Source organism: Gracilinanus agilis, chromosome 4 (genome assembly GCF_016433145.1).
Source record: "Gracilinanus agilis isolate LMUSP501 chromosome 4, AgileGrace, whole genome shotgun sequence".
NCBI classification, from domain to species: domain Eukaryota; kingdom Metazoa; phylum Chordata; class Mammalia; order Didelphimorphia; family Didelphidae; genus Gracilinanus; species Gracilinanus agilis.
Window position 1 is genome coordinate 518,352,186 of NC_058133.1, and position 21,585 is coordinate 518,373,770.

The 21,585-nt window shown below is 44.2% G+C and overlaps 1 protein-coding gene across 1 annotated transcript in view; it reads right to left on the reverse strand.

Moving 5' to 3' along the window:
* The window catches only part of LOC123246916 (aryl hydrocarbon receptor-like), a 125,667-nt gene extending 104,848 nt beyond the window's left edge, over positions 1-20,819 (reverse strand). The window contains exons 1-3 of the mRNA XM_044675691.1: positions 20,571-20,819; positions 20,292-20,380; positions 596-1,261 (exon numbers count right to left, since the gene is read on the reverse strand). Of these exons, the coding sequence (XP_044531626.1) occupies positions 596-1,261; positions 20,292-20,380; positions 20,571-20,819 (1,004 nt within the window). The remainder of the gene's footprint in view (positions 1-595; positions 1,262-20,291; positions 20,381-20,570) is intronic.
* Positions 20,820-21,585: the final 766 nt, after the last annotated feature.

Genomic DNA, 21,585 nt, shown 5'->3' on the forward strand with positions numbered 1-21,585 from the left:
AGAAAGAAAGAAAGAAAGAAAGAAAGAAAGAAAGAAAGAAAGAAAGAAAGAAAGAAAGAAAGAAAGAAAGAAAGAAAGAAAGAAAGAAAGAAAGAAAAGAAACCCCCCTTTCTGGGGCAGAGGGCGTTTTGCGGAGCTGGAGAGGGGATACGTTGGAAGTCTTGGGGAAGACAAGCAGCAAATGTGAAAAAAAAAAAAAATGGTTCCAAAACACTTAGTCAGCCCTGAGCCGCCCCCCACCCCTGCCTCATTGAACCAGAATTCCAGAGCCCAGCTTCAGGAGGTTGGGGGTCCAGAGACCTCTCCTTCCTTGGAAGGTCTAGAGCTCTGCCCCTGCGCGGATGAGTCGTCCCAAGAAATCAGCCTTTTCTGGGGCTGGCGTTGGCTCTTCAAGGCTTTTGGGGTTCTGCCCAGGTTCCCAAGGAAGCCCTCTGGGGACACCCGGGCCACACTCTCTGGCCTGGTCCTTCCCCCAGACTTTGATCCTGAGATAAGGCTGGGGCCGGTCTAGAGGCATTGCGGGATCGCCCAGGCTCTCCAGCCCAAAGCTGTGTTCCACTTTCGTCCTCCTATTTACTAGCTGTGTGACCCTGGCCAGGGGGCTTCCCCATCCACTAAATGACGACTTCCCGATCGCTGAGCCTCCCCGCTGAATCTCCCTCCTAGATGTCCTGCTCCATCCTCAGCCGCACAGGAGGCTGCCACGCTCGGAAGAAACCCCGAGGTAGCCTCCCCGCCACGCTGAGCTCCGGCGCAAGGCAGGCTAGCCCCGAGTGGGTGGCGGCGGCGTAAGCGTAGGTAGCCGCCCACTCCCTCGTTCCGAGTACCCACCTCTTTGGCACCGGCTTCTTCCTCTTCTTCACTGCATAGAAGCCTCCGGCGGGCACCATGGCGAAGGCTGCTTCCCACTCTGCCCCTCCTGACCAGCCCGAGGACCCAGGCGTCCCGGCAGCCCCGAGCCAGGCACAGCAAGGAAGGAGTGAGGATCTGAGGAGGAGAGAGGCGGAGGGAGGGCCGGGCTCCCACGGGTTCCAGAGTACGAGAGGAGGAGCTGAGTGCAGCCACCCCTAGTTGGCACGCTCTCACCTCAGTCCCGACCCACTGCAGCAGGGGTGCCAAGATGGAAGGGTGCTTCTTCGGGGACTTCCACAGGGAGTTGCTGTCGCGGCCACGATCTAGCCTCGGCAGCTCCAGCCGTGGGGCGCTGCTGTCTTTACTGCCCGCCCTCCCTGCAGTCTGTCGGCGGTCAGCCAGCCTCTGCCTGCAAGTCTTGGGGAAGCTAAGCAGCAAACGAATGCCTCTGCCCTGGCCTCCAGCCAGAGCTCCGATCGCCCGCTACTGCCGCCGCCGGAGTCCAGCACTGGAGGGAGAAGAGACGGAGGGATCACTTCCTCCTGCAGTTTTCTGGCCCAGCCTGCCGCCAGAGGGACTGAACTGGCGCCTCACAGATGGTGGCTTCACTCAGAGAAACACCCAACCCAGGAAACCAGCGCGCTGGAGGAGGAGAAAGAAGAAGAAAGGACAAGGGCGAGGGCAGCAGAGAAGGAGGAGAGGAAGGAGGGAAGAAGGAGGAAAGAAAGAGGGGAATCGAGAGTGGAGAGGAGAAGAGAGAAAAGGAGGGAGAAGGGGAAGGAGAGGGGCCCCTTTTGGTCCCCTTTTAGTGGTCTTGGCCTTGAGCATCCACCTCCTAAATGTGGAATCTTGGAAATGGACTGAATTGTCTTATTTCAAGGTGAGAGAAGACTCTGTACTCCCTGGTCTCCAAGGCAGATGGAAGTTCCCATCTGGGTGGGTTTTGTCCCTTCCTAGGAAAGAAAGCTCACAGACTCCTCCAGAGGCAGGCGAACTGAAAAGCTGGGGACCAAATCATGGGCTTGCTTCATATCCTAATCTCTGAGGTTTACCACCTGCATGACCTTGGATCAGTCTCTTACACTCTGAGCCTCAGTTCCCTCCTGGGTATAGTGGGCAGAGAGTGGCTTGGATGATTTCCAAGGGGAAAGTCTAAATCCAAGATCTCTGGAAGTTGGAGGGGCCCTTAAGGAGATTGGGTGGTCCAGTCTGACACCTAATGAATTCAGTAGGCTTCTCTACAACATGGAAGGAATCTCTTGTTGAACTCTTCCAGGGACAAGGAGCTGACTTCAGTGGTGGCCAGCACTGGTCAGAAACTCTATTCTCTACTGAACCTAAACCCAGCTTCATTTCCCCTAACACCAGGGCTTCTACCTCTGCCCTTTGGACCTTCTAGAACTATCCACCTCTGCCACTCACTCCCAGGGTGACCGGGGGCACCTGATTTTATGTCTCTATTATCTACAAAAGGATGCATTGGACTAGACAGCCTTGGAGAATCCTTCCAGGTCTAGTTTAATCACCTTCACTCTTAACTATGATTGGATTGACAGCCATCTTGTCCCTCCTCCTCTCATCCCCAGTCTTTCCTTCTCCAGACAAGTGAGTCATCCCAGGCCCCTCTGTAGTTTCTAAGCTCCTCATCACCCTGATTGTCCTCATTAGCCATAGATGAGCCCCAGATGCAGCCCAGTCCACTCATTGAGACCCTGACCTTTTCTTGGCATTTTTCTCTATGTAAGCTATCAACTTGGAGATGTTGACCAAGCCTGAGGAAATCTATCTATCCTCCCCCAAACCTAGGCCAGAGTGGGAGTGTCCCTTGTCCCCTCCACCCCCCACCCCCATCATCCCTGGAATCCTAAGAAAACAGGATTATAGCATCTTGGATAAGAGTCAACATCTCAGAGCAGGAAGAAGCCCAGGCCTCCTGCCCCCGCTCCAGATTATATTTACCAGGCCATAGAGCTTCCCATTCAACTGCTTGTTTCTTCTGCCTGAGACTTCTCTCTGCCTCCCTTAGCCTTGTAACTTATTGCCATTAGACACACAGAGGCTGGCAGTTCTAGAAAGCTCTCTTTAGGCTACTCTGCTCTATTAAGCCTAAAGAAATGACATTGGGTCTCTGAAATGGAAAGGGAGAGAATGTCTCTTCTGTCCCATGTGGATAAGCAGAGCTGAGCCCACACCACTCAAGGGAAGGTGGAGATGAAGAGGATGGTGGAGATGAAAGGACTCTGAGGCAGGTAGGCAAGGTGGATCCTCTCCTCCAGGCCATCTTTCCATGGAAGGTCTCAAAGGAGTTGCCTAGATAAATAGCAACTTCCTCAGCTAGCTATTTTGCTTTTCTTTCATTTAAAGGAAATAAAGACCTGAAAGGAGAAGGCAAAGGAGGAAGTCCAATTTTCTCATTTCTCTGCCATTGGACCTTCAAGAGGCTTTGGGATCCCTCTTGCCACCACCCTTGCCCTCTCCTCCCTCACTTTAGAAAAAGGAGGCATCTTGAACTATGGGTGAGGGGGAGAATTAGATGAGCCTCTAGGCAAAAGCACAGTGACCTGAACATGCATTCGCCACAGCCATTGAGGAAAATGGTGGCTGCTCCTGCATTCTCTGGGTGGAGTGACATTCACACTGAATTTCTATTTGTCCCAAATCCAGTGTGCCCAATGCCCACCTCGCACTTGGGATCTCCCTCACCCAGAGGCCCCCAGAAAAAGGGCCCCAGGTTTGAGGCACTCAAATTTTGGGACAGCCCAAAGTCATCATGCTCCAGCAGCACCTTTACTCTCCCAAGCCAGTCAGAGGACACATTAGTTCAAAGCAAAAGATAGTTAATCAAAAGGCACTTGGACAAACTTAGAAAGAAAGGAGTCTCCTATAAGCCCTCGCCCCACCCCTCCAGGCACACTGAGTGGCCTCTCCCACTGGCTAAATACCAACCACTAATAGAGGAAGGGCACACATATGCAGAAATATATGTGACTCCAACACAATGACTGAAACAGTAGGCGTCCAATAAATGCTTGGTGATTTGACCATGAAAAATCCAGAGAGGGGATGTAAGTCATCAGTCAATAAACATTTCTTAAGTGCCTACTATGTGCCAAGAACCATGAAGAACATGTAAACTGGTATCATACATGTAAGCTACATGCCAGGAGCCCATATGAACCAAGTCCACTCTTCAGGACACACAAGCCAGAGTATGTTCATGGTGCTGTCTCTCCAGGGTACCTCTTGGGTCTTTCAGTAGGTCCCATTGAAACTCTCTGCTGCTCTCTACTAGTCCTCAGCTATTTAGACTCCTCAGGCCCATCTGCTCCTCTTCCACCATCTTCTTGGTACAGTGATTAGAAAGACAGTCTTTGACAAAGCGGACTGGATCTTCTCTTCCTGCCTAGCCCAGTGTCCTGAGCTGTCCTACCCAGCCTGGGAGCCAATAGGAATCTTGGACAAGGACTAAGTCTATTCTATTTTTTCTCCTTTGGGAGTCAGTCAACATGTCTGATTTGTGGGGAGCGACAGAAGAGGAGGCTCTCTCCAAGTGCAGATGAACAACTCTCCTGCACTCTATAATCTTCCAAAGTTGTCTTACTCTGAAAAAGGTGAAGCCACATGCTCAGGGTCTGTCTCACTGATATGCAGAGGCAGAACTTGAACTCAGGCTTTTCTGGGCTTCAGGCAGACTCGGGCTACTCTACTCAGACTCCCTCTTAAGTCGATTCTTCTGTCTGCTTTTTCACTCGTGCTATTTCAGGCCCTGTGTCTGGAATGCTAACTGAATTTGGAGCCACAAAATTCTTTTCAACTCCTGTTAAATCTCTTGATGGTTGATCACTTGGAGGAGGAGGGATTGTGGTCTGGAGTATGCTGATCAGTGTTTAAGACACCATATAAGTTTAATCTGAATTATTAATATTCTCTATCACTGTTAAAGTCTGTATAGCCACCACAATAATAAATCAAGCTTGATTTTGAAGACTCTGTCCATTGCCCAGGTGTAAATACTCTCTCAGGAAGTTTAACAAGCAGCTCAGACAGTACCTGTGTGTTCTACAGACATTTCAGAGGCTTTGCCTTCCCTGCCCACATGCCCATCCATCCAAGAACTGTGGATAACTAGGATGATGAGACAGTTCAGACTACCTAAACCTTCCCTTGTGGGTGTCCAAATGAAGTAGGGAAGGAACAACAGTCAACAAAATGGGCAGAGATTAAATTAGATGACACCCTGCCCAGTTCTCAGTTGCTGGTCTCTATTCCTGCCTTTACTCTGAGGATGGGTCAACAAGCGAAACCATTGTCCTTGCTGCCATGTATCCCAAACTTCACCTTGTCTTCTTCGGTAAAGGAAATGATATACAAAAATTGTATCAGTATCCAACAGATAGTCATTGAGCATCTACTGGATACCTGACTGGGGATGGGGGGCAAAAATGTCCTTATAGACTTACCTTGGAGTTAGTGGGGATCTCAGATGCCACTAGTATAACCCCTCCTTGGGCAGGAATCCCCTCTATAACAGTCACTGCAGAGACAAGGGCTGAGCAACAATTCATTACATTAGTTGGGAACTGATTGATAGGATCCAGTTGGCCAAATCTAGAGTAGTCAATGATGGCTTCAGACTGGGACATTGTCCCTGCTTTCCTCCTTGATACCTGTGTGACCTTGGGTAATTCATTTCCCCTTCATAGGCTTTAATTGTGATAATTAAATTAAGTCTACACAAAGGTGAGAGCACCTTCCAGTTCTGGGAGGTCCTAACCCACATGTGCTAGAGTGAGTGACAATCAGAACTGATGCACCGCCCCCTACGCATTCTATAAGAAAGCATCTATTGTGATTGGACACGCAGGCTAAGGGAAGGCACTGAAAGTAACATATATGTGACCCCTTCCAAAGAGGAAGGAGGGGGTGAGGCTGTGGCTGGTTTTGTGAAGGGGACCTGAGGGAGCTTTACTGGTTCATGACCCAGACTGTTCCACGTGGGTAAGTTAGGTTGACTCTCTTTCTCTTCCCTTGGCGTTTCTGGAGGCTCTACCCTCAGGGAGGCCTCTCTATTTGTAAAAGGTCTTGTGGCTAGAAGCCTTGTTTAATTCACCTCTGTGCCCCTCTGCTGGGCCTCTAAATCCTTACCTGGTTGGGCCAGAGTTTCCTTCTCTCAATTTCCCTACCTTTAATTTTCCTAATTGTAAATAAATAAACTTCTATAAAAGTCAATTTTGACTTGAGATTATTCTTAATTGAGAATTGATAATAGTTCATTCCTCTGGCGACCACCTTTAATATATTGAACCCATAAAACCCCTATTCCCCCCTTACATAGTCCCCTAGTTTGAACTTTGATTGACTGTCATCTAACAGGCAGAAGTGATCTCAAAGCACTTGGACAAGCATTTAATAAAGCCTTTTGTATGCCAAGCACTGTCCTTGGTGCTGGGGTACAAAGACAAAGGGGAAATCACCCCTATGCCTCAAAGAACTTAATTTCTCCTGTGGGACACAGTGTGGAAACAGTTAAATATAACACCAGGAATGGTAAGATAGAAGAAGGAGGCAAATGTAGATCAAGTTAAGTGCTCTGGCAAAGTCTAAAGAGGAATCAACTACTCAACTGAGTGATGAGGGTTGGCTTCCTGGAGAAGATGGCACTGGAAGTGGTCCCTGGAAGTCATTGGGCAGTAATGAAGTATTCTGGTAGCGAGTGAGTTGGCCTAGATGATGCCTAAGATCCCTTTCGGTTTTCACATTCTTTGATTCTCCCCCATTCTGAGCTGAATTTTGAAGAAAGAGAAAGATTGTGCAAAGTAGAGATGAGAGAGGGCATCCCCTTATTGGCCCTCTCACTGGCCCAAGTTGGTCCAATGTCTGGAGATGGAAGGTACTGGAGCAAACTCAAGATAAAAGCTACTTGGCTAGTTTGGTTCCAGTGGAGATTTGTGCAAAGGAGAGGCACTGGAAAGTGAGACTGGAAAGGCCAGTGGGAGCCAGACTATGGTGGAATGTGAATGGCAGTCTGAGGAGGGCTGAAGGGAACTGAATCCTGGACTCAGAGTCAAGAAGACCTGAGTTCCAGTCCTACCTCTGTAAGGGGTAAAAAGGAGGTTTTGGTTGGGTGAATATTAAAAGGTTTGGTCTCCAGGGAATTAAATAATTATCAGTCCCCAATTAAAGAATAACCTCAAGTCAAAATGACTTTTATGGAAGTTTATTTACAAATAAGAAGAGGAAGAGAAAATAAGAAAATCAGAGAGAGGATAAGAGAGGATAAGTAATCTAACACACTAAGTAATTTGCTCCAGCCTCCTAGTTCAACCCAGGCAGATCTAATTAAACCTCAGTTGGAGGAGGCTCAGCGTTGAGCCCAAGGCTGGAGGACCAGAGAGCGGGAGATGAATGAAGCAGAAGCTTCATCACATAATCCCTTTTGAAAGGGGAGTTTCTTTAGAGGAGTCCAGGAAGATTTAGTCTTTATACTCACCTTGTATAAATCCAGGGAAGAGATTAACAGCAGTCTCACCTAGTCTAAGGTCTCAGCCAGTGGTCTGAGCTCTTCCAGGACCTAGTAACCCACCACAAGAAGAAGCAAGCAGCCAAAAGGGGCAAGCCCCAGAAGTTCTTTTAATTTATCCAGGTCATTTCTTTTGTCATTTCCTGTACCTTCCTCTTAGTTTATGTATCCAATCACAACAGACATTTTTCTTAGGACTGCCTAGGGGGCAGTCAGTCAATTCTAATTCGTCACCCATTCTTGCACTCATGGGTCACAGACCTCCCCATTTGAGAGTTAAGTGGAGTTGTTTACATTTTTGGTGATTAGATTTAAGAATGGGCAAGGTAGATGTAATCTCATTATCACACCTCAGAACCATCTTCTCTATATGACCCGGACAAGTCACCTCACATCTTTCAAATTCATGGAGGAAGGTCTACAAAAAGAAACTGGTGATGATGAAATCAGTTGGCAGGGGTTGTGGAGGGAATTCTTGGCTAGCTGTGAGTGGGATTCAGTGCCTCTGAGGTGCCATCTTCTTTTTTTCAATTCAATCCAATCTTCTGTCTTAGATTCAATATTGAGTATCAATTCCAAAGCAGAAGATCAATAAGGGCTGGGCAATTGGGGTTAAGTGACTTGCCCAGGGTCACACAGCTAGGTAGTGTCTGAGTCCGGTTTTAAAACCCTCTGAGGTGCCTTCTACCCCTGAGTCACTTACAGGGCCATGATGAGGTAGATTCTTAAGCAATTTACAGCTGCACAAAAGCATGAATGGAGCCAACACTTCTCTCGGGGCAAAAGGAGAACTGTGAAAGATGATGGCACATTTCCAACTGAACTTCAAACCAGAGTATGTGACATCACCATGTGTAAGGCTGCTGCCTTAAGTCTTTGATAAGCACTGCCTAATCTTGGACTAGATTCCCTCCAAATCCCAAATTGTGGGAAGCAAAAGTTTCATCACCTAGACTGGAGAGGTGTTGGTGAGTGTTGGCTTGCCTTTAGCCATCAAAATACCATGGGGTCAGATATTTGCTGCATTCTGGATGATTGCGAGAGAACCCCATTTCTCAGTACTTCTCCCAGTGGCATGACTCTGAAAAACATGTATGTCCAGTCCTCAAAGCCCCTCTGGCAGAGACTTCTGCCAAATCTCAGCTTTGCCATTTGTTAGTTGCATGACCTGGACAAATCATTTAGTCTTCCTAGGCCTCGGTTTTCAAATCTGTAAAATGAGGGAGTTGCATTAGATGCCTTGTGAGGTCCTTGCTATTTCTAGATGTAAGATTCTATGTCTTTGGCTAAGTCACTTAACTTCCCTGGGCCTGAGTTTCCTTACCTGTAAAATGATGGAGATAAACATGATGATTATCTCAATTTTCCAGCTCTAAATCTAGGTACATCTATGTGGGAAAGACAAATGTTTTAGGTTAGGATACAGTAAGAGACAGATGACCTAGTTCATTTTAAAAGTTTAATTATTTACATAACTTGGGTTTAATAATTTAGGCCTGAAATTAGAAGAAAATGAGACACTTTTAGGTCATTCAACATTAACAAAAAGTGGGAGGACAATACTTAGTCATGTCAGGGAAGGACATTCAACAAGAGTATTTAGGGAGCATCCTGTGCTGACTGAGTTGAGCCCAGCTTCTCCGTGTTCTTCATGCTCTTGGCTCTTGGTCTGAAGTGTCAGAGGAAGCTGGAGTTCTTGCTGGTCTCTCATCCAGCAGGCCAGGAAGCCACACCACAAACCTGAGCTACACAAACTTGAGGAACATTTCAATACTCCTTAATGGAAAGAACTAGTCTCCCCTGTGAGGAATGCTATTATTGTTCAGTTGTGTCCAACAATTCATGACCCCATTTAGGGTTTTCTTGGCAAAGATAATGGAGCACTTCTCCAGTTCATTTTACAGATGAGGAAACTGAGGCAAGCATTGTAAAGTGATTTGTCCAGAATCACACAGCCAGTAAGTGTCTAAGGCCAGATTTTAATTCAGGAGGATGCTGGCACCTAGCTGTCCCATGAGGCATAAAGAAAGACCAAAGGAATCCATGGCCCTTCTTATGTGGCAGGGTCCTAGGAAGATAATTACTCTGAAAACCAGGGAGAAACAAGTAATAGAAGGAATCCTCAAGACTTCTAATATACAATTGACCCCCTGTTAGAGAAAAATTCCTTCATGTGAGTAACACCCTTAAGAACCATTGCCAAAATGTAGCCTCTGCTTAGATCTTTCCAAGAAGGGACACCTCCCAGGCAGCCACTTCCATGCTCTCATGGCTAGAAGGTTTTCCCTGACATCAAGCCTCTGTAGCATCCTCTCTGCCCTCTGGGGCCCAAGAAAATTTCCTCTTCTAGTTTTCATATTCCCCTGAAATCATTTCTTCTTGTAAGGATTAAATTAAGGAGTTTGACAAAGTGAGGAGAGCAGTTTAACAGAAACTGTTTAATTTAAGAAAGAAAGACAGATAGGAAAATAGAAAAGAAGAAAGAGATTATTAATCTTGTACCCTATAAATATACCTAAAATTTCTAATACTACCTAAAATTTCCGAAATTATCTCTAGCTATCTTCTGAGGACAGTTTCTTCTGCCTAGCATATCTGGTCTATCTAAACTACTCTATAAGTTATTCACTAATTAACTACCTCCCTAAAATAATAGACAGCCACCACTCACTCCTTCATTCATTTTCTATTGCAGGCCAACTGTCAGCAGCCAAATGCCAGTAGCACCTTGCCTCAGAGACAGACCTCCTGCTCTCTAGAGATCCCAGAGGCAAAAGACCTCAAACCATCAGAGGCTGCTTCCTTTATCACCTCAATGACCAACAGTACCCCATAACTTCCTGTCAGAGGGCAGGTTACTTCCTCTCCTCAGTCCTGGTCTTCCTGGTAATGGAATCTTAAGCTCTGGCTCACTGACTCCTGTCAGTTCTGATCTACTTAGAAATCCTGCTCTCTAGCCTCTTAAGGAGACAGTGAGAGATTAAGAAAATCCCTTTAACAAATCCCCCTGAGATCCTTTGGGAGACTAGTCTTCCCAATGGATCTTTCAATATAACTATCTTATACTCATATTCCCTAGCCAAATTTGCCTATACTATTAATTCTTTATAATAGAAAACTATACTAATATGAAAAACAGGGAGAAGTAAAGAAAGAGAAAGCAAAACAAATCTTACCACATACAAGCCTCAAATTACAATTACAAATAATTACAGTTACAAATTACAAATAATACAATTACAAATAACACAATCCTGACTATATTCTACAGAAATAAGAACCTAAATATATTAATCCAAATTCAATTTACAATGATTATGTACAAAAAATATACAAGGATATTATATAAATACAGTATCCTCCCTGAGGTGGGTGTTGACCAACACTTATAATACGTTGTCATTTACCTATCATTCAGTTATTTTAACTTTTTCTATAATCAGTCTTTTAAGGTGCCCCTCATTGAGAACAAAGAACTTTTTGAACCCAGGCAGCTCACAGGATCCTAGATGTAGTGCTGGGAGATTGGAGCCCAGTTAATCCAACCTACTCCTTTTTCAGATGAGAAAAGGGCCACCCACAGGGCAAATGGCTTCCCCAAGGTCTTTCAAGAAGTATGTGTTAGAGCAGGGGTCGGACAACCTTTTTGGCTGTGAGAGCCATAAATGCCACATTTTTAAAAATGTAATTTCGTGAGAGCCGTACAGTGCTCACAGTGCGGCTCCTGTAACAGCGTCTGAAAAAAAATTGACTTTATGGCTCCTGCAGAAAGAGCCGTATCTGGCCCTCAAAAGAGCCAGATATGGCTCGAGAGCCATACGTTGTCAACCTCTGTGTTAGAGGGACAACCAAGTGGCTCAGTGGATTGAAAGTCAGGCCCAGAGACAGGAGATCCTGGGTTTAAATCTGACCTCAGACACATACTAGTTGTATGACCCTGGGCAAGTCACTTAACTCCCATTACCTCATCGTTACTTCTCTTCTACCTTGGAATCAATACACAGTACTGATTCTAAGATGGAAGATAATTTTTTAAATAAGTATGTGGCAGAGACAAGACTTTAATTCAGATCCTCTGACTATAGACCCAGCTCTTTTTTCCACTGTCCCACTTTGATTGGAGAAGGTCCATCTCTCTTCTCAAAATATTGTGTCTTTTTTTAATATTATTTTGATTTTCAGTTCTCAATTCTCTCCTCCACCCTTGAGAAGTGAAAGGATACAATATCCATTATAGTCATCAAAAACCAAAAATATTGTGTCTTTAGACAAATACATTCCTAAAGGTTTGAGCTTCCTTGGTGACAGGAAGGATTCATCACTACCCAGCAAGTGAGGTGAGCCTTTTCCTAACATCTGCTAATGAATAAGACAAGAGAAGGCCAGACGAGCAGGACTGATTTCTCCTCCCGCCTTCCCCGCAACATAGACACAAGAGGGGATTTTTGGTTAGTTAGACAGACTTAGACCAAATGCAGGGGGATTTCCTGGCGGTGGACTAGGGATGACGCTGTATCACTGGACTAGATCGATGTCCTCAAAGGCCTCTTCCAGCTCTGAGGTTCTGGTACCCATGAATTCAGGCCAGAAAGCCCAAGTGGGAAGATGTATAAATCTACTTGGCCATATGCAAAAGAACTAATGGATGTGGATGAATGCCATTTATTCAATGGATTCATTTTGTTTGTTTAAAAAAATACAGTCTCCCCAAATAACCAAGCCCCACTCCAAGCAAATGCCATACTTTGCCAACTCATTTCTGGCAAGACACCCAGACCCCGTCTAGAGGTCCCTAGTGCGGCTCTGGCTAGAACCCAGAACCCCCTAAACATAGGCTCCCTAGAGCTTGTCTCATGTTTGCCCTTGTGCTCCTAGTGCCTGGCTAATACACAGCAGGCATTTAATCAGTGCTGCTGGACACATTAATTGTAGTCAGAGAACCAAGGTTCTAATCTAACCCCACTTCCATAGACGTGAGACCTGGGGATACTCACAACCTCCCTGGACCTCAGTTTCTCTATTTGTACAGTCAAAGAGCTGGCTTCTGGCCTCTGAAGTTTCTTTTATGCTTCAGCTCTACAATCAGTCAATCAATCTATAAACATCGATGAAGCCCCTACAAGGTGCCAGGCATGAGGCTAAGCCCTGGGCTAGAGACAGAAAGAGGCACAAGACAGTCCCTGGTCCTAAATGCTGTGTCTGGCCAAAGCAGCGTGTAAGGGGACCGCCTGAGGCTAACGGGACGCTATGGCTCTGACCAAATTCGGAGGTCCACGAGGGATCGCGGGTCAGAAGGGAGCGTCCATCACGCGAGGACTGAAAAAGCAGAAGCGCGGGGTGTCCTCTGGGCGGTGGAAGAGGGGCTTCAAGGCCAATCGGTAGTTAAAGCCATCCTCGCCATCATTCCTGCACGGCCCGAGGAAAGGGCGCTGCCCGCGGTTTGCAGCTCGTCTGGGAATCCTGCCGCAGGGATGGTCGCCTTCGATCTACCCGGGGGAGATGAGCAAAGAATTCCGCCGTCACAGATGGCTCCGTGGCGCCTCACTGAGCTGCCCTTCAGAGCGTGAGAAGCAAAGGGGTTTTCTGGGGAAACACTGCCCTCTGGTGGTCAGCCTGAGGTGTTGGCTCCACTCCTGTCTGCTGGGAACCTGGGCGCGTACTTTAGGGGAGCTGCAGCTGCTCCACTGTTTGGGACCTCTTTACACTCAAAAAGGACTGACGACCCCAAAGAGTTCTTACCGACAGACGTTACAGTCATGGACACTTAACTATGTTAAAGCTGTAACTGACGTTGTTTGGAATATGTATGAAGCTATTTAAAATAATGAATCCATTACTTATATATAAATAACACTTTTATGAAAATAGGTCTTTTTTTAAAATAAAAAGTGAGGGGGCAGCTGGATGGCTCAGTGGATTGAGAGCCAGGCCTAGAAACAGGAGGTCCTGGGTTCAAATGTGACCTCAGACACTTCCTAGCTGTGTGACCCTGGGCAAGTCACTTAACCCCCATTGCCTAGCCTGTAACAAATAAAATTAATATAGAAGGATACATATAAAGATATTAGGGTTTATAAAAAAAAATTTTAAAAAGTGAGGTGATTGCTTTCTTTCATCAAATTTTCAAAATATCTTTAATATCTGACTCAGTAGAAGTTTTAAATTTTCTCTTATACCACCATAATCACATCTGCTTCTGTATTCAACTTATAATGTTGTTGTTTTGGATGAAGTATGTGAAGAAATTTTTAGCTCACAATTATGTATTTGGAAAAGATATGACTGTTTTAATTGGCAAATGACATCTCAGTGTTATGCTAAAAATAGTTTTGTCCTCACAGATCCTCTGAAAAGGTCTTGAAGACCCCATGGGGTCCAAGGTCTGCAGACTGAGAACAGTCGATATAAGCAAACCCAAAGTGAAGATCCATGAGACAAAGTTCATACAAAAAAGAAAATTTTAAAAAGAAGTCATTTGTTTCCTCATTAGTAAAATGAGGAAAATGATTTGCCTAAAGTCCTATTAGGGATCTGATCTCAGCAGCTCTCAGTTCCAATCTAATATACTATCCCAGGGACCCTGATGGAGTATAGATACTTGGCAAGTTTCTTAGATTTCCTCTAATACAACCTTCTCATTGTACAGAAGAAGAAACTGAGACCTAGAAAAGTTATGTCACTTCAGGGTCACTTCTCTTCAGAGGAGTCTAAAGGGCTCATTTGCCAAAAGAATCTCCAGTAAGATTCCTTCAGGAATTCTTGTTGTTGAGTCATTGCAGTCATGTCAGACTCCTTGTGAACCCATTTGGGGTTTTTCTTGGCAGATACTGAAGTGGTTTGTCATTTCCTTCTCCAGCTCATTTTATAGATGAAGAAATTGAGGTCGACCCACATTTGTGGACATTTCACCTCCAAAAAGTGATGGAGTGGGTGGGTCTTCTCATATTTCTTCTTTCAAACTTTATAAGATATATTCCCATTCTTCTAATTTCACAGCATGGATATTTTGACTTTCTGGTACATCATCGTTCTTTCCATTGACACTGTAAGTCACTGTGCATATTGTCTTCTAGGCTCCACTGACTTCACTATGCATCAGTTCCCAAAGGTCTTACCATGCTTCTCTGCATTCATCACATTTATCATTTATTGCAATACAGTAATATCCCATGATAAATTTCCAGGCAAAATAATTTGTTTAACTATTCCACAGCTGATGAGTATCTAGCCTTCTGTTTTGTTTTTTTTTCTAATTCAATTTTGCTATCAAACACAGAAAAAAGTTCTGTTACAAATATTTTGCTGTTTATGGAGATTGTCTTTTAATGACCTCCTTAGAAGATAAGCCTAGTAATAGAATCCTGGGTCCAAGAATATGAACATTTTTATCTCTTTGTTTGCATAATTTCAAATTTCTTTCCAAAATTATTATATTGAATCAAAGCCCCACCAATGCTGCATTGTCTCTTATCCTCCCATAACCCTTTCAACATTTTCTCCCATATTTTATCATCTTTACCAAATTCAGATAATGAGGTGAAACTTCCAAGAGTTGTTTTTTGTTTTTTTTTAATGAGCATTTCCCTTGCTCTTAGGGATTTGAAATAGTCTTTGATATGCTTGTTCTTCTGAGGACAGTTTCTTCATCTCCTTTGCCACTTAACTATTAAGGAATTACTTTTGGCTTTATACATTGTATATATGTGTTTATATATAATGTTAAATGTTATAGATGTAATATTATATATTATAGTAAATATTAATGCATTACATAATAAGCATAGTATAAATTATATATAGTTATGTGTGATATTTATATAATATATATACAGATAATATATAAATGAGTGTATATAGAGTATACAGATAATATATAAATGAATACATATAAAACCAAAAGTCACTCCCCAATAGATATTGAATTTTATATAATAATGTCATTCATTTAGTATATATTTATCCATAAATGTTATTTGAGTTCTGTAAGTATTCCTTTCATAAATTTCATTTTTGTGGTATTAAAAGTTTAAATTAATTTTGGTAATACTGACATTTAAAATATATTAGTATGGTCTAGTCATGAGTCCTAAATACTTTTTTAGATATTTAAGTTTTATTTCTTCATGTCTATAAAGAGTATTTTGTAACTGAATCTGTATGAGTAGTTGTGTGCTTCAGTAGATTATTCTCCAAATGTTGTTATTTGAAGGGGACTACCCTTTCTATTTTTGCCTCTTGGCTTTTGCTATTATTAGCAAATATAGAATTAGCAAAATGTTTTTTGTGTGGTTTTGTGACCTACAACTTTATGGAAGCTATTATCTTGATTAGAATCGCTCATAATTACCTAGGATTTCTCAAGTAAATCAGCATACTATCAGCAAATAGTGATAGTTTTATCTTTTCTTCATCCCATCTTTATACCTTGTTTTCTTCTTCTGTCTTATTGCTATTTGCTATTGCATTTTCAGAACTATATTAATAATAATGAAGACAATAGGCATCCTTTTATTACTCCTGGATTTCTAATGTATCTCTATTGCATATGATGCTTAATTTTGGATTTAGATTCTTTTATATTTAAAAAATGTCTCTTTGCCTCTAATTAATAGGGTTTTTGGCATAATGAGTGCTGTATGATACTGAAAAGTATATTTCCATATCAGTCATGTTGTAAGAGATATTTTATATGCTCATATAAAACCAAAATCCAAAAATAAAAACACACACAAATAAAGTGGAAATTGTATTCTTTGATCTGCATTTAGACTCTTATCAGTTCTTTCTCTAGAAATGAATAACGTTCTTTGTTAGAAGTTCTTCAGAAATGTCTTGAATATTCCTTAGAATAACTAAGTCTTTCACAGTTGATCATTGTACAACATTGTTTTCTCTATATACAATGTTCTCTTGGTTCTGCTCACTTCACTCTGCATCAGTTCATGTAGGTCTTTCTTTTTTGAGATTCTCCTGTTCACCTTTTTTTATAATGCAATAATATTCCATCACAATACTACACCCCAATCTGTTTGGTCATTCCTCAATTGATGAACATCCCCTCAAATTTCAAATCTTTTCCACCACAAAAAAAGGGCTGCTATAAACTTTCAGGTTCAAATGAGACCTTTTCCCTTTTTTTTAAATCTTTTTGTTGTTCTTAGTAGAGTGGTTACTGGTTCAAAGGGAATGCACAATTCAATAGCCCTTTGGGCATCATTCCAAATTGATCTCTAGAAAGGTTGGATCCATTCACATCTCCACCAAGAATTCATTAGCATTCTAATTTTGCCTTCTAATATCTATCATTATCAATTATTATCATATTCAACTATCTGATAAGTGTGAAGTGAGATCTCAAAGCCACTTTTGTTTGCATTCCTACAATCAATAGTAATTTAAAACATTTTTTCCTGTTACTATGGATAGCCTTGATTTCTTCATCTGAAAACTGCCTGTTCCTATACTCTGACTATTTGTCAATTGAAAATAATGTGTATTCCTAAAAAATTAACTTACTTCTGCATATATTTGAGAAATGAGGCCTTTATGAGAGATTTTTTTTGTAAAAAAATTTTCCTAGTTTGAGGTTTCCTTTCTGATCTTGGATGAATTCATTTTTTTGTGTGTTTTTGTTTTAAAAGCAAATACTTCATTTTTAGCTCTATTTTTAATTTAATATTTTTCCATATTTTTTAATTCATTTTCTTTCCTTCCCCTTCTCCCTCCCCTTTCTTGGGGATGACAAGCAATTTCACTGTGTTACACAAGTGTAAATCACTTGATATCAATTTCAATATTATTTAGTTTTGAGAGTAATTTTTTAAAACCCAAACCCTCAATTCTATATCCATATAAACAAGTAAAAAAATCATGTTTTTCTTTGCATTTTTACTCCCACGGTTGTTTCTCTTGATGTGAATAGCATTCTTTCTCATTAGTTCCTCAGGACTGTACCGGATCATTGCATTGCTAATAGCAACCAAGTCCATTAATTGGATTGTTCCAGTGTTTCACTTTCTGTGTACAATGTTCTCTTGGTTCTGCTCATTTACCTCCTCATCAGTTCATGGAGGTCTGTCCAGTCCCTTATAGAAATTAAGCAGTTCATCATTCCTTATAGCACAATAGTATTCCATCACCATCATTTAACACATTTTGTTCAGCCATTGCCCGATTGAGGGACATCCCTTTAGTTTCCAATTCTCTTTGCCACCACAAAAAGAGCTGCTATAAATATTTTTGTATAAGCATCAAGGACTATGTTTTCCTTATGAAAGGAATCTGAATGGGCATTTTAATTTTCAACTTTTAAAAATAATTCATGAGGAATGGGTATTAATTATTATTCTTTAAAATTTTGATGAGATTATTCTTTAAATCTATCAATATCAATAGGTTTATTATTTTTCTTTTTCTTTGGTTAAGAACAACTAGATCTATTTTCTTTTTTGAGACTGGGTTATTTATAATCTCTGTCTATTGTTAGTCTTGGTATTTTACATTTGCAAAGTTAATTCTATATTTCTATCATGGTCTCAGTTTTGTTAGCATATAACTGTATATAATAGGTTACCATGATTCTTTTTCTTTCATCTGGTTTTCTTGTGATTTTTACTGGTCGTTGCTATATTGTTAACGATTTTCTACCCTTTTCTTCTTAATCAGTTTGCTAAATATCCATAAATTTCATTATTCTTTTCAAAGAATCAGCTTTTAGCTATTTAGTTAAATTAGTATAAACTAATATAGTCCCCAGAGAATTTTAATCTTAATAGTTTTACACATGTATCTGTATCTATATATACAATTTCTTCTGTTATGTTGTTTTGTTTTGTTTTGTTTTTTAAACCCTTACCTTCCCTCCTAGAATTAATACTGTGTATTAGTTCCAAGGCTGAAGAGTAAGGGCTAGGCATTGGGGTTAAGTGACTCGACTAGGGTCACACAGCTAGGAAGTATTTCAGGCCATATTTGAACCCAGGACCTCCTGGGTCTAGGCTTGGCTCTCAATCCACTAAGCCTCTTAGCTGCTCTCATTTGCTTTTTTTTTTATTTTTATTTTTTTATTTTTTTTTAAACCCTTGTACTTCAGTGTATTGTCTCATAGGTGGAAGATTGGTAAGGGTGGGCAATGGGGGTCAAGTGACTTGCCCAGGGTCACACAGCTGGGAAGTGGCTGAGGCCGGGTTTGAACCTAGGACCTCCTGTCTCTAGGCCTGACTCTCACTCCACTGAGCTACCCAGCGGCCCCCTCTCATTTGCTTTTTAACAAAATTTTTTAAACTTGCATTCTTCTCCCCCCCCCTTCTCTTTCTCCTCCCCCATTACCTTCTCTCTTGGTATCAGTTATAAGACAGATGAATGACAAGGGATAGGCAACTGGGGACAAATGACTTGTCCAGGGTCATAAAGCTAGGATGTATCTCAACCCAGGTCCTCTTGACTCCAGGCATGGCACTCCATCCACTATACCATGTAGCTGCCCCTTATTTCTCTTTTGAATTGTTTGGACCTGGCCTTTTCCCACACAGAGTGGAAAATGAGATGTATGTGTCAGGGAAAAACATTTTATTTGCTTTAAAGGGTGGTGGGGTAATTATCTAATCTGACTCTCACCCTCACATGCCTCAAATATATCAAGTAAGAGAGTGGTAAAATCCTAGTCTTAGGAGACGAGTGAGGAGAGAGCAGTAAGGGAAAGGCATGAATAAAGAGAAATATGAGAAAAAATAAGAGAGGGGAGAAGGTGAAGAGGATAGAGAAGAGCAGGACAAAGGGAGAAGAAGGATGAGAGAGGGAAGGAGAAAGAAAGTAGAGAAGGGGAAGAGGACAAAGAGCGGATAAAAAGGGTCAGCTAGGTGGTTCCAGGAATAGACAGCCAGGCCTGGAGATGGGAGGTTCTGGGTTCCAATCTAGCCTCAGATACTTCCTGGCTGTATGACCCTGAGTGAGTCACTTGACCCCCATTGTCCAGCTTTTACCACTCTTCTGCCTTGAAGCCAATACATAGGATTGATTCTAAGACAGAAATGAAGGGTTTGGAAAAAAAGAGGGAAGAAGAACAGAAGGAAAGAGGAGAGAAAGGGAGGAGGAAAATAGAGAAAATGATTTAGTAGAAGAAAGGATGAAGGAGGGATTAGGAATGGAGAGAATGAGGGCAGAAGGATGAGGGAGAATTCGGGGAAATGGACAAGGAAGAGGGGAAGAAGAGAGAGAAGAAGGGAAAAGGATAGCAGAGAAAAATATCCTAGAGGGAGGGAGGAAGGAGGAGGAAACCCTCTAGAAAGAAGAGGACTCGGGGACCATCTTGACCTTTCCTCTCATTTTACAAAGAAGGACACTGAAGTCCAGAGATGCTCAGTGGTTTACCCAGAGGCACACAGGGAGCAGCCTCAGAGATGGAACATTAGCCTCAGGGCTTCCTCTCCATTATGCCAGAAGATGGGAGATGGGGGAGGCGAGGGGCCGGAAAGGAGAGAAAAGAAGGAAGGACGAGAAAATGCCACTGGGAGAGAGAGAGGAGGAATAAGGAGAAGGGACAGGAAGAGGGAGGAAGGAGGCAGAGGGGAGGGAGGATAGAGGGAGGAAGAGGAGGAGGAGGAAGGGCTGAGGAAAGAGCCTGGGAAAGGAAGAGGGGGCGGGACTAGAGAGCAGCGCGGTCCTAAGGGCGGGGTCCAAGCCCTGGTGGTGAAGGTGAGGAGGGAGGTGGGCGGAGAAGGAGGTAAATCCTGGCTCCTGGAATCAGAAGAGGCGGGGCTAAAAAAGGAGCGGGCGGGCGGGCCGGGATAGGGCTTCTGGGTCTAGGGCTGAGGAAGGTGGGGAGCCTGAGGAGGGGCCCAGAGAGCTCAGGAACACGGTGGAGGGGTGGGACTAGAGCCCCGTTCCTTGGGCGGGGAAAGGTGGTGGGTGGCGCCAGTACACTCCAGGCCAGTGGCCATGCGGGGGCGGGTCCAAGGCGCAGGTGAAGACAGGTGACTGGGCAGCCGGCAGCCTCTCGGAGACCCCAATCTGGATTGGACAGCGAGGGGGCGGGGACGTGACACCAGAGGCGGCTGCAGCTTGTGGCCCCTTTCTAGGGCGGCGGAGTGCCTCAAGTCCGCCCAGGCTTCTTTGCAGAGCGCGCGGTGCATTGTGGAATAGGCCCGCCCACAATGTGGCAGCTCCAGTGGGGCTGCGGGGACCCGAGAGCTCCCTCTACCTTGCGGATCTCAGCCTCCGCGGCCGGCCCCTGGAGGGGGGCGGGTCCAGGTCGTGGCCCTGCTGCCCTCGCGGAGCCTCCTAGAGGCGCCATCTGAACGCTGCCGGGGGCGGGGCGGGGCGGGATGGGGGATGGGAGTCGGTGCTGCGGGCGCACTTGAGCTTTCCCGCCCTCCGGACCCCCACCCCCAGGGCCGGGCAGCTCAGCGGGAAAGCGTGGCCCACGGGCTGGGGGTGGCAGTGGGGACATGTGGGGGCATCTGCTGTGTGTGCATCCCGGACTCGAAGAAGGAAGGACAAGCCTGGGGCCTCTGCCGAGCGAAGCGGATTGTGGCCGAGTCCCCAGACTGTCCCCCGTCGCGTGCCCCCCTCCCTCTCCCGAACCTGCCCTGACAGCTGCGCCAGCCACGGGGGACAGCATCGGTGAGCTAGAGCTGCCAGCGGTCAGGGGCACAGCTTGGCTGGGAAGGGGCCAGGAACTCCCACTCAGCTGAGCCCCCGGGCAGGCCCACTCTTGGAGGCCCTTCTCTAGGCTCAACATCACCGGGTTTCAGTGAATTCTGGGAAGACCTTTGCCTTCCTGCTTCCCCCGTGTAGCCAGAACGGGCTTCCGGGTGGCCTGTGGTGGCCAGGGCCATCCAAGCCTCTTCCTCCGGGTTTCCTTTCTCACATGCCCAGCAAGGGGTGTTAAGATCATTATCTGGGACAAGATGGATGCCACCTTGATGGACAGGGCTGGCAGTTGAGAGTTTTGGAATGTTCCCAGGTGCTGTGAGCCAGGGGCAGAAATCGGTTGGCCCACCCTATAAATACCCGCAAGAACAACAGTTTGGAGCTCAGCTTTGAGCAGGCTTCTCTTGGAGCAAGAACTTGGGACAGAGGGAGGAGAAGGGTGGAAAAGGGTAGGCCTCAAACCTGTAACCAGTACCTGACTGAGAGAGAGCTAGTGATCAGTCAACACCATGGATAGTAGAGCTGAAAGAGTATATAGATCATCTATCAACATCAACATCAAT